Source organism: Triticum urartu, chromosome 3A (genome assembly GCF_056163025.1).
Source record: "Triticum urartu cultivar PI428250 chromosome 3A, HENAU_Tu73, whole genome shotgun sequence".
NCBI classification, from domain to species: Eukaryota; Viridiplantae; Streptophyta; class Magnoliopsida; order Poales; family Poaceae; genus Triticum; species Triticum urartu.
The window spans coordinates 742,308,450-742,322,185 of NC_141875.1; the positions used below are offsets into that span (position 1 = coordinate 742,308,450).

Sequence of the window (13,736 nt, forward strand, 5' to 3'; positions counted from 1 at the left end):
GCTGAGCCCCCAGCAAGACTATTTATTTTATGTTTTCTCGCAACTTGGTCGCCTATTTGTATGCACTTTGTGGTTGGTCGTTGCCTTATAATTCAAAGCAGGGAGACCCTCTAAATATCGTCAAATAATAACGTCATGTTTCCAGGAAAAGATGAACACCACCACTTCTCCATCACCAGGATTTGCTGCATTTAAGTCCATCTACGGCCTTCTCTTTAGACATTGAGTCGATTAAGTGTCTAGGTGCATTTCTGAAAAAAGCAATACCTCAGGTTTATAGTCCTTCAGGGCATCCAATAGCGCGCGACACGAGGTGTCGGCCGATTTCCCAAACACCGGTAGTTCCATGTTAGGAGTTCCATTGCTAGTGGTGTCCCCCTCGAAGCAGTGTTGGGGAACGTAGTAATAATTCAAAAAAAATTCCTACGTGTCACCAAAATCAATCTAGGAGATGCTAGCAACGAGAGAGAGGGAGTGCATCTTCATACCCTTGAAGATCGCTAAGCGGAAGCATTACAAAAACGCGGTTGATGGAGTCGTAATCGTGGCGATTCAAATCGCGGAAGATCCGATCCAAGCGCCGAACGGATGGCGCATCCGCGTTAAACATATGTACAGCCCGGGGACGTCTCCTCCTTCTTGATCCAGCAACAGGAGAGGAGAAGTTGAGGGAGAGCTCCGGCAGCACGACGGCATGGTGGTGGAGCTTGCGATTCTCCGGCGGGGCTTCGGCAAGCACTATAGAGGAGGAGGTGTAGGAGGAGGGAGGGCTGCGCCAAGGGAAGGGGTCTAGCTTCCCTCTCTCCCCCTCACTACATATAGGGGGAAGGGGGGAGGAGGAGGCGCCCTAGGGTTTCCCTAGGGGACGGCAGCCAATGCAGATTGGATCTCCCTAGGGAAATCCTAGGGAGACTTGCCCCCCAAGCCAAGCCAGGTGGGGGCTTGCCTCCCAAGCCAGGTGGAGGTGCCCCACCTCTCCAAGTTACATGAGATGGGGTGGGAGGGGCGCACAACTCCTTAGTGGGCTGATGTGCCCCCTCCCCTTTGCCCATAAGACCCCAATGCTTGTTGAGGCCACCGAAACCCTTTTCGGTCACACTGGTCATCACCTGGTACGTCCAGAACAACTTCGGACTCCAATACCCTTCGTCCAATATATCGATCTTCACCTCCGGACTATTCTGAAGTTCCTCGTCATGTCTAGCATCTCATCCGGGACTCCAAATAACCTTCGATAACCACATACTATTCCCATTACAACTCTAGCGTCACTGAACCTTAAGTGTGTAGACCCTACGGGTTCGGGAACCACGCAGACATGACCGAGATACCTCTCCAGCCAATAACCAATAGCAGGATCTGGATACCCATATTGGCTCCCACATTTTCCACGATGATCTCATTGGACGAACCATGATGTCGGGGATTCAATCAATCCCGTATACAATTCCCTTTGTCTATCGATATGTAGCTTGCCCGAGATTCGATCATCGGTATCCCCATACCTCATTCAATCTCGTTACCGGCAAGTCTCTTTACTCGTTCGGTAACGCATGATCCCGTGGCTAACTCCTTAGTCACATTGAGATCATTATGAAGATGCATTACCGAGTGGGCCCAGAGATACATCTCCGTCACGCGGAGTGACAAATCCCAGTCTTGATTCGTGTCAACCCAACAGACACTTTCGGAAATACCTGTAGTGCACCTTTATAGCCACCCAGTTACGTTGTAACGTTTGATACACCCAAAGCGCTCTGATGACCCACAATTGTAGGGCATCTATCGTAGCTTTTCGATAGGTAAGAGTGTCGAACCCAACTAGGAGCAGAAGGAAATGATAAGCAATTTTCAGTAAGGTATTCTCTGCAAGCACTGAAATTATCGGTAACAGATAGTTTTGTGATAAGGTATTTTGTAACGAGTAGCAAGTAATAAAAGTAAATAAGGTGCAGCAAGATGGCCCAATCCTTTTTGTAGCAAAGGACAAGCTTGGACAAACTCTTATATGAAGGAAAGCGCTCCCGAGGACACATGGGAATTATCGTCAAGCTAGTTTTCATCACGTTCATATGATTCGCGTTCGGTACTTTGATAATTTGATATGTGGATGGACCGGTGCTTGGGTGTTGTCCTTACTTGGACAAGCATCCCACTTATGATTAACCCCCGTTGCAAGCATCCGCAACTACAACAGAAGTATTAAGGTAAACCTAACCATAGCATGAAACATATGGATCCAAATCAGCCCCTTACGAAGCAACGCATAAACTAGGGTTTAAGCTTCTGTCACTCTAGCAACCCATCATCTACTTATTACTTCCCAATGCCTCCCTCTAGGCCCAAACAATGGTGAAGTGTCATGTAGTCGACGTTCACATGACACCACTAGAGGGATGACAACATACATCTCATCAAAATATCGAACGAATACCAAATTCACATGACTACTAATAGCAAGATTTCTCCCATGTCCTCAGGAACAAACGTAACTACTCACAAAGCATATTCATGTTCATAATCAGAGGGGTATTAATATGCATAATGGATCTGAACATATGATCTTCCACCAAGTAAACCAACTAGCATCAACTAGATGTTGATGGAGATTGATTCCCTCCCGATGAGAGGATCGTTGGTGATGACGATGGTGATGATTTCCCCCTCCCGGAGGGAAGTTTCCCCGGCAGAATAGCTCTACCAGAGCCCTAGATTGGTTCCGCCTCGTGGCAGCGGAGTTTCTTCCCGAAAGCTTGCTTATTATTTTTCCTCAGACGAAAGACCTCATATAGCCAAAGATGGGCATCGGAGGGCCAGCAGGGGGCCCACGAGGCATGGGCGCGCCCATGGGGTAGGGCGCCCCCCACCCTCGCGGCCAGGGTGTGGCCCCCCTCTAGAATTTTCTTCGCTCAATATTTTTTGTATATTCTGGAAATAACTTCCGGGGAGTTTCAGGACTTTTGGAGTTGTGCAGAATAGGTCTCTAATATTTGCTCCTTTTCCAGCCCAGAATCCCAGCTGCCGTCATTCTCCCTCTTCATGTAAAACTTGTAAAATAAGAGAGAATAGGCATAAGTATTGTGACATAATGTGTAATAACAGCCCATAATGTAATAAATATTGATATAAAAACATGATGCAAAATGGACGTATCAACTCCCCCAAGCTTAGAACTCGCTTGTCCACAAGCGAAAGCCGAAATCGAAAAATATGTCCACATGTTTAGAGATAGAGGTGTCGATAAAAATAAAATACGGACATGAGGGCATCATGATCATTCTTAGAACATCAACACACACACACAGATATATATATATATATATATATATGTAATATAGGACAACATTATTCTAATCCTGGGATTAGAATAGCTATTTGGATCACGGTGCCTCTATATAGGGCTCTGTCGGGCCCTCTCGAGCTCCCGAAAACGCAAAAAAGAGAAAACTTGACCGGCCCATTCCCACCCCACCCCTCCTCCTCCTGCACTTCATCGCCTCTTTCTGGATCCCCCGACCACCTCCCGCCGCCGCCCCCTACTCCGGCGTAGCTCCCGCCGCCGGCCCCTCGGCCCCAACGGGCCACCCCCTAACACCGCCAGACCCCCTGCCGCCTCCCACCCGACCCCAACGCCCACCTGCTGTTAGCCACCGGAGCTGCGACACACACCCCCACACTACCGGCCACCGAAGCCGCCACCCCCAGTCACGAGATCCGCCGCCGACGGCCTAGACCCTGCGCCACCCCGGGCCTCCTCCCCACTCCCCAGTTGTAGCCGCCGCCCACCTCCACCCACCACGCCTCTCCCCCATAGCGCCCGCTGAGCCTGCCCTGGCCCCAACCATCGGGTCCGACCGGCGACCGCTGCTGTAGTGCCCCCATCCTCCAGATCCGCCGCCACCACCCATCCTTCTCTTTCGGCTCTCGGCCTCTCCTACCCCCGCCTCTTCTCGTCACCGGCGCATCGTGCAACTGGAGCGCACGCAGATCGGGTGGTTCTCCCACGGTGTGCATCCTCCTAGCAGTATCGCCGCCAAGCCAAGCCACCCGACCACGCCGGTCACCTCTCCTCCAAGACGATACTCCACAACGAGGATCTCGATTGGGGTCGTCCAGGTGCTCGCCGTGGATGAGGAAGGCCAACAAACCACCATGGGCGGCGGTCTCTCTGATTTGCCCCACCCGTGTCCCTCCCTGTTTTGCCTCCTTGCCATGCCTGTGCCGGTTGCCCAACCATCCATCTCGAGCATGCAGTACAACGTCGCGCGCAGGAGCAGTCCGGCGGGTTGCTTGTTGAGCGGCGCCTGGTGCGGTGGCCGACGTGCAGGCGGGCTGCGTGGTGAGCGGCGCCTGGTGCGGTGGCCGACGGGCAGGCGGGCTACGTGGTGAGCGGTGCTGTAGTTTCTGGAGGCGGACGGCGGCGCTGTCGTGGGTGGCCGTGGCTTGTCAGCTTCCCTTGCTCGCAGCGACAACATTCTCGCTGGGTTTGGCTTTGATTTGGTTGGATTTGTGCAGGTGAGAATCGCACGAATGGAGGTGAGCAGCCCCGATCCTAATCCTTTTAGTTTCAGTCAATTTTCACTTCGTTTTGTTGTGCCGTGTTCTTTCCGAATTGCTAATTTGGTTTTCAGTTTTTGTGGAGGCTGCTGGCCGGAGAGATCACAAGACTGTACGCCCGAAGAGATAATCCGAATTTTACCGTATATGCTTGTACTACGTGTTTGCATTTGTGCATTTAACACTAATTATTTTTTCTAAGGAAAACTCTCTGATTATTGTTTGGTTTCCATCTCCAGGTAGTTTGGGCGAATGTCTTTTTAGACTGGGAATTTTCTATCTGCTACCTGTTCCAGTCCATCCGTCCATGCTGTGATGGAGCAGCGCTTGTGTAGATTTTTTGTGCTATATGATTAGAAGCATCAACTGCTACGTAATGGTAAGATTTTGTCAGCTAGTACTAAGGTGATGTAGAGATAATATTTGGTTTGTCGTTTAAAGTGTTCAAGTTTCATGTTTTCTGGCTCATGAACATTTGCAGTTTTGTTTCAGTCCGCTAGGCCTAGGGGAAATCATTCAACTTTTTACATGATTCAGAATTAATTAAAAACATTTGTTTAGATGGGTTTGCAGTTTCGGCTGGATGATTCAATAAATGCACCTATGAGGAATTGATATGAGTTAACTTTTCTACGGATTTTAGTATATGTTTTTTTTCTTAGGACCACCCCTAATTTTTGCACTGCGGTGGGTTGGCAGCAGGGCAGAGCAGTCTTGTAGCGTCGCCGGTGTTCCTCGGCCTCAGGTTACGGTGTCCGTTGGCATGCTTCTTGATGCGGTCTGTATCTCCTCCCACCACGACGGTCGGCAACCATGTCTTCACCGACGGAGCCCCTCTCCATCGATTTACATAGGTGTGTGGCAATTTATTTTCCCATGGCGAGTACATACTTTTAGTACGGAATTTAGTTATCTGAGTTTATATATATTAAGTGTCCATATTTAGATATTAATCATTGTGCTTCTGATTCTGATCTCGGCCCCAAATTTGTCTGTTTTGGACATATCTATGCTACAGGCATAATGCTTGTTTTGAGCCGTACGGCGTACGATGCCGCCCAGGTACCTAGCTCTGTCCATATACAACCGCCAGTGATTTCCATCTCTCCCTGATTCTCCTCTCGATTCATATGTTGTGTTATGTTACGTGATCGTAAAATTGGGAAGTGGACCTTACCTATGTAATAATAATGCGTATTTGTTGAAGCTTACTGGCACAACCTATTCACATCTGTACTGTAGCGGTTCAAGCAAAAGTTATCTCCACGGGTGTGGAAAGGACCTTCACTATGTAGTAGTAATGCGTGGTTTTCTTCATGATTGTTACTAGTACATGAATGAAATAAACATCTGCTTGTCAATAAAAACTTGATAATTGTCCGGTGCAATTAATGTCAACCAGAAAATGTATCATAATCTTCCAGGCCTTGTATTCAGAAATAGTTGCATGGTTGCCTAAAAATCAGTAAATATGAAAAGGAAAAGTGGTTAAAGTGGGAAGCTCCCTCTTTCAACTTTACATTTTTAGGTAGAAGTGTGTCCTAGAAACTGGGTGTGTGTGCCTATGCCTACCATTTGCACGACATGAGAGTTCCCACAATCAGTTAATATGGCCATCCGCCTATCTATAAGAATATATGCTGCCAGCACTTCTGTTTTTTGTGGTCTTCCGAAGTTGCTTCCTTGGAACATCGAGCTGTTATTATTTTTGATGTTGCATTTTTTTTGTGGATGACAGTACTCCCTGTTTCTTACAAGCTGAATCTCATCTTCTCTGTCCATTTGAATTTTTATATCGAACATTCACATTGTCCCTGAATGTCCCAACTATACTAAGGAAAAAAAGTAAAACTGTAGCATTTTTTTCCTGTATAACTTGTTTAATTATTTCATCTTAATTTGTTTCTTTCAATATCATATAAGCTGATTCTCCTAGTGTATTGACAACATGATGTCGTGTTGAACAGAAGGGTTCAGAATGGAAACTACGGTTCTTCAAGTACGGGCATGGGTTTTATGTAAGCAATCGGTCTTTGGTGTTACCTTTTATAAATCATGAAAGGTGACTTCAGTATTTTGGGCATGTAGCAGAGTCTCCAATCAAAATCTACAAGCAGTGACCAAGGCGAGGTGTAGAACGGGACTATGAGTGCTTGGTCGAGCATCTGCTGCCATCGTCGAAAATGAAGAACTCGATGGTTAATAGAATCCATATTATAAATTATCACGCGTGCATATGGGATTTCCCTGAGATATTGCCTCCATTAATTATGTTTTGGTGAAGAAATTTATCTTGTGATAAACATAGGAGGGTGAAGACTATGGTTGTCCTTGGAATTGAGACTCTGTGAGATGAATGTTTCTACAGTACTCATCCTAACTCAACTATTTACTTTATCCTTGATCCTCTGGTAAGGTAGAATCTTGAGATCAGTATGAGCTAGTCAGCCACCGAAGAGGCTGACGAGATGGCCTTCAGGATCGTTTGGAAATAATGTAACAAAATAGTTTGGAATATGTTGTGTAATTTAATATATTTGGCAACCGTTTCACGATTTAACTCCTACACTGACATTGCATTCAATTGGTGGACCATGCGTTGATATACTCTTGTTTACGTCTCCTAAATTTCCTAGATCGGCTGTCAAATTCCTACGGCTCTCAACTAAATTAGTAGAATATGTTTCTCGTTTGCATTTGATTCTAAATTAGTAGCTAAGGAATGACTGCAAGATTCCCTTTTCCCAAAAAAAGACTGATTATAGAGAGACATCTGCAGTAGAGCACGTTAAAAAGTTTGATCGATGTCAGTAGAGCTCATCCATGCAGTAGAGCCAATGTACTACACAGTGGTAATTACCTAATCTTTGGCCATAAATTTACGGGCATGCATGGTGGATGCGTGCATGTCTCTCATGTCCGTCGCTTCCACATCGTAAGATTACGTTGCATGCAAAGATTATTACATCGGTGCTCCATGGATGGAAGCGTGCGGACTGGTTTGCACGGTGCACTGGCTGGCTGGGGTGAGGAATAAGAATTCCTCACCCAGGATGACGAATAGCGCGAGTGAATCATTTTTTTATCCTCATCATAAAAGATTTATCTACGATGGACTTTACAAAAGATAAAAAAAACTCATATTATGTTTATCCACAGCTTGATAAAACTGCATGTATATAATTATTATCATAAATTGACAAATTTGTTGGATTTTTTATGTTTATGATTGGTTGGCGATCTTTGCATCTGCCCCTCTGACAGTTTTGTCGATCTTTGTGGCCGTTTCGCTATGTAGTTGGCGAATGTTTTTTTCTCTAGAATTTTTTCCTTGGGTAATGTTGTGTTCCTATTATGGCTGACCTTGCGGAGTTTCTATAGACCTCATGCAAAATTATGTACTCCCTCCATTTCTTTTTACTTTGTATATGAGCTTTGTCTCAAGTCAAACTCTTCAATGTTTGACTTACTTTTATACACTTACAGTACTCCCTCCATAGTACTCCTAGTTGACTTTCATACGTGCAAGCATCACGGGCCTGTATAATTTTTTAGGCATGCTGCACTGTAGCTGTCTTAGACGTTTGGGCGTCTTGGTTCATGCAGTGTGTTTTATGGGCTACGGGCGAGAGTTTCATGTTGGATGTCCGTATCTATTTGCGGTGTGTATCCAGGTCGGTATGAATATGTGTCACGTGATGCTTGGCATGTTTTTTTAGTTGGGATGCTTCACATATTTGTAAGTGTATTCTGTTTTTTTTTTTTACTTTTTGCACATGTATTCTATACGAATTTTGAATTTGCTTAAACATGTCCCATGCGGTTATTGGACGTGTATTCTTTACAATTTAATGATTTGAAGATTGCTCACCACGTCTGCCGCGAGGTTTGCATGTGTATTCTTGTTTGTATATACACATGTCATATGGCATGTACCTCCTCTGACGTGAATTGTTTGTACAAAATATAGTTGTATGTAACCTTTGAATTTTTTAAATCTCAGCCGTTAAAAAACATGATAAACGTTGTCAAAATTGTAGATTATGTGAATGCATGTGATGGCTCCTTTGTCCCTTGTTTTAGTAATAATATACGCAGTAATTAATAGATAGATGTATCCAGCACAGATCGACCTTTGTATTTCATTACATTCCAGCCAGCATCATATCGGTGCAATACAGATTACAACCCATTAATTATTGATTTGCATGATAAGGAAAGGAAATTACCAAATAAAAATATTGATTGAATATTTAATTTCGTGCAGATCCAAGGTACTAGATGCACAGCATATACCAAAGATTGACGCGGCGACTTCATTTCAAAATAAAACAAAAAGATTGACATGGAGGCTTAAATAGAAGATGCATGCATGCACTGGACTCAGACTCTGACTGGGTTTGGATCTCAGTACGGGAAGCCGGCGTTCCGTTGATCGAGCCCCTGCTGCGCCGTCTCCATCACGGCAGGGAACTCCGGAGGCGGCAGCATCACATTAAGCCATTGGTCTATCTCCATCTCTATCCCTGCGTCGAACCCCGGCGGCTTAGGCATCGTCATCTGCATCTGCTCCATATCCAGGCCGCCGGCCAACCCCGGCGGAGGAGGCATCTCCATCCCGGTGGCAAACTCCTGCTGCGGAAGCAGAGGCATCACCATCTGCTGCATATCCATCACGGCCTCGAAACACTGCTCCTGTGGCGGAGGCATCAGAAACTGGAACTCCATCCCAGCGTTGGCGCTGCCGCTGCTGCTACCGAACTCGAAGGTGCTGCCACCGAAGATCTGGGGCGGCGGCGGCGGGGCCACCTCCGCCATGCGGCTCACGTCGAATTGAAACGCCTCGAGGAGAACCTGGTTGGCGCGATCGGAGACGACGCCCTTCACCTGCATCAGCGCCGCAAAGAAGGCCGCCATGTCCCCGTCCCCCATGTCGCGCATCTTCGGGTCGAACCAAGCCGCAATCTGGTCCCCCGCGGCGCGCTCCTTGGCCATGGCCTCCTTGTTGCGCTTGGCCTGCTTCTTCACCTCGACCAGCTCCGTGCGTAGCTCGTCGAACTCCAGGTGCAGCTTCTGCAGCTTCTTGTCTTTGTCGGCACCGCCCTCCGCCGCGCCCTCTGCCGCCAGCAAGCGGTCGTCGGCAGCGCTCTCCTCCCTCGCGCCAGCCCCCACACTCTCCGACGCCAGGAAACGTTCCACGACGGAGTCGATGGAGGGGTGGCCGAAGGAGAAGACGTTGCCGCCGGGGGAGAAGGCGAGGGCGGCCACCTGGGCGCCGGTGAGGACCGCCAGATCGCTGGCCTTGGTGAAGAACCCCCCGCGGCGCTTGGAGTAGCTGATGTGCCGGGCATCCTTCTGCTCGATCCGGCGGATGACAGTCTTCTTCCGGCCGCTGCCACCTCTCCGGTTGGGCGGCGCCATTGCTCGCTTGCTCGGTGGGTAGGCTCAGAGAAAGGGAGGAAGAGGAGTGGTTGTGGGTGTGGCTTCGTCTCGGGGTCGATGGGTCTATATAGGAGAGGAAATCTCTTCGCTGGGCTACGTACATTAAAGCTCGTGATAGGCAATGAGATACAATTGGGTATGCGCTGAGCTGTATACATTAACTCACGCGTCAAAAGATAACTACATACACCGTATTATTTAGAAACTATTCCTTCGCACCCCAAAAGCAAGCGTTCCTTTATTTCAGGATTTCCGGCGATACGCTTTCAGTGGGAGGAGACGTTCCCGTCGACGACGAAGCGCCTACGGTGACTTCGTAAATCTCAAGATGATATGCCGGCTCAGTCTCTTGGAGATGCTCATAGGGTAGGGTGTGCGTGTATGTGTTCATAGGGATGAGTGTATGCGCGTGTATATAAGTGCTTGTGTCTGTATTGATGCTCAAAAAAAAATAACTACATACACCGTATTATTTAGAAACTATTCCTTCGCACCCCAAAAGCAAGCGTTCCTTTTTTTAGTATTAAAAGGAAGGGTTCCTCAAAAAAAGGATACCTACGTAATCATGCAAAAAAAAAATGATAACTACGTACTCGGTGACTATTCCTTCGCACGTGGTTGAATCGATCAGGACCTGACAACAAAATATGTATATATTGTTTGCCGCACAAAACCTATCGTTCCAAACAATGTACAATTGGGATTCTAAAAAAAACAATGCAGTTGGGAAATAATTCATCTGTTTCCTGGGCACATTTGTTACAACACAAAAAAAAAATATATGTGCATCTGATCACCATAAAAAAATTTCATACATTGCGGCACATCTACAATCTCGGCACATCAATCACCCTCATGTATATGTTTTTTTGGAGGATCCCTCTTGTATATGTTAGCGTGATATTTCCCATTAATAATTTCCTATTTGTCTAGGTGAACACTTTCAAATATATTAAAACAATTACACTATGCTAAATGTTTGGCTATGTGAAAACAAACCGAGGTGATGAAGCACTATTTTATATTGTTATAAATGGAGCACCGGAACAGCGCGATTTCGTACATGCATCCAGATTGAACATCCAGATCATCACCTAGGTGCATGATGCATATAACCAGAGATGGCAGAGTAGCACTGTCATGTTATGGCAAAATAATTGGAGAGAGACCATTCTCAAAGATAAATTTCCTGAGTTGTTCTCTTCTGCTATTCAAGAAGAAGTCTTTGTCACACAAGTCTGCTGGCAATAACAAAAATTGATGTTATTGCTCCAACAGTACCAACTCAATGTGAAATCTGAGAAATGGGCATACCCATGGAAAGCACCTAGTTATTCATCTCTACTATTACAAGGGAATTTGTTCCGTCGCCCCCTCCTACCCGGTTTTTTCCTCCCATGATCCCCTCCACCCTTTGGTTTCTTGCTGATTTTTTTCTAACCCCTACTGTTGCCGCACAAAATAATAATAAAAACAATTATTGAAGGAGAGTTCGTTCCGTCGCCTCCACCTCTTACCCAATTCTTTCACTTCCATCTTGCCCTCCCCCCTTTGCTTTCCTATTGGTTTTTTTATTAAACCCAACTGATGACGCACAAAATATAAAAAAATATTAAAGGGGAGTTCCTTCCGTCACCTCCACCTCCCACGTTGTCATCCCACCGTTGGTTTCCTGTTGGTGTTGACCCCAACCGATACCGCACAAAATAAAAACCAAAAAACATATTAATTCGAATTGTATAAATCAAATAGATACTTTCCTAAAACCCATCATGTATTAATTCAATCAAATCAAATCAAATCAATCTTATCAAAATCTCAACTAAATCAAAAAAAAATCTTTCCTTCTCCTACCCATACTCTCACCAAATTAAATGTTATGAAAATTATTCTATTATGTTCGACAAGATTGATATTGAACCAGTAGAGTACATACCCGCTGCAACGCACACACAATTAGCTAGTCTATTCAGTTGTACAAGGTCCTTAATCATGATCTCCCGGACCATGAGTGCTCGCTTCCTCCGAAATAAAAATTTCTTAAGGTTTCTATTCCATGACAGACTCAATTCAAGAAATTTTCTTCATAGGTACAAAATCATGTTCCTTCCAAGAACTGTGAGCTCTCAAGAGACTACATTACACCTTTTCTAGTACTACATGTTTTCTCTAGCCTTCTGGGACCCCGGTTGCTTCTCCACAAACAGAGGCCTATGTATGTTTGATGATGTCCTTTTGACCAGGATTAATCTACCCTGTAACTTTTCTGTTACTACTATCAGGGATACTGGAATATCTGGATATAAATAAATTAAAAAATAATCAAGAATGGATCAGCCAGTGTCACTTCCTGGAGATTTCTTCTGAAGAATAACTTGCTACTAATATCTCATAGAATTAAGAGCAGGCATGTCACAGAATTCGAGAACTGGATTGATCTTCATCTCAGCTAAACCATTATTTAACACAATGGATTTCCCTAGAACTTGAATTGGTTGAGCCTCATGCCTTATTCTGTATTAGGGAAAGAAGTTGCTGAACCCCACCTCGGTGCACCCACGGTGCACCTACACAAGAAAAAATATCAAAACATTTCCAAAAAACTGAAACTTTGTGGAGATGATCATCAAATAATGTTCGAGAGGCTTACCAAGTCTGGTGGTGAAATGACATGCGAGGAGAACTGTACAAAAAATTAAAATTACAAATTTCGGTCAGACAGTGCACGTACATTTTGCGTATTTTGTCTTTTTTGTATAGGCTCAGAGAAATGGAGGAAGAGGAGTGGTTGTGGGTGTGGCTTCGTCTCGGGGTCGAGGGGTTTATATAGGAGAGGAAAATCTCTTCACTGGGCTACGTACATTAAAGCTCGTGATAGGCAATGAGATACGATTGGGTATGCGCTGAGCTGTATACATTAACTCACGCGTCAAAAGATAACTACATACACCGTATTATTTTGAAAACTATTCCTTCGCACCCCAAAAGCAAGCTGAATCGATCAGGATGTGACAACAAAAAATTGTTTGACGCACAAAAGCAAGCGTTCCTCTTTCTTTTTGAGGATTAGCAAGCGTTCCTCAAAAAAGGATAACTACGTAACCATGCAAAAAAAAAGGAAAGGATAACTACGTACTCCGTGACGTACATTAGTAACTATTCCTTCGCAACATAATGTCCATGTATATATTGTTTGCCGCACAAAAGCTAGCGTTCCAAACAATGTACAGTTGGGATTCTAAGAAAACAATGTATTTGGGAAATAATTCATCTTTTTTCGGGGCACATTTGTTACAACACAAAAAAATAAATATACGTGCCTCCGATCACCATAAAAAAATGGCATACATGGCGGCACGTCTACGCGCTCACCACATCAATCACCCTCATGTATATGTTAGCGTGATATTACTTGTCTAGGTGAACACTTCCGAATATATTAAACAATTACACTATGCTAAATGTTTGGCTATGTGAAAACAAACAGAGCTGATGAAGCACTTTTTTATATTGTTATAAATGGAGCATCGGAGCAACACAATTGCATACATGCATCCAGATTGAACATCCAGATCATCACCTAGTGCATGATGCATATAACCAGAGATGGCAGAGCAACACTATGTCATGCTTTGGCAAAATAATTGGAGAGATACCATTCTCAAAGTTAAATTTCGTGAGTTGTTCTCTTCTGCTATTCAAGAAGTCTTTGTCACACAAGACTACCATCAATACCA

The 13,736-nt window shown here is 45.1% G+C and overlaps 1 protein-coding gene across 1 annotated transcript; it reads right to left on the minus strand.

Annotated features, from left to right (window-relative positions):
- Window positions 1-8,760: 8,760 nt before the first annotated feature.
- On the minus strand, window positions 8,761-9,978 carry LOC125549570 (uncharacterized). Its single transcript, XM_048712950.2, has one exon. It carries the CDS (start codon window positions 9,976-9,978, stop codon window positions 8,965-8,967), a length of 1,014 nt encoding a protein of 337 aa, XP_048568907.1. The 3' UTR covers window positions 8,761-8,964.
- Between the last annotated feature and the right edge of the window lie 3,758 nt (window positions 9,979-13,736).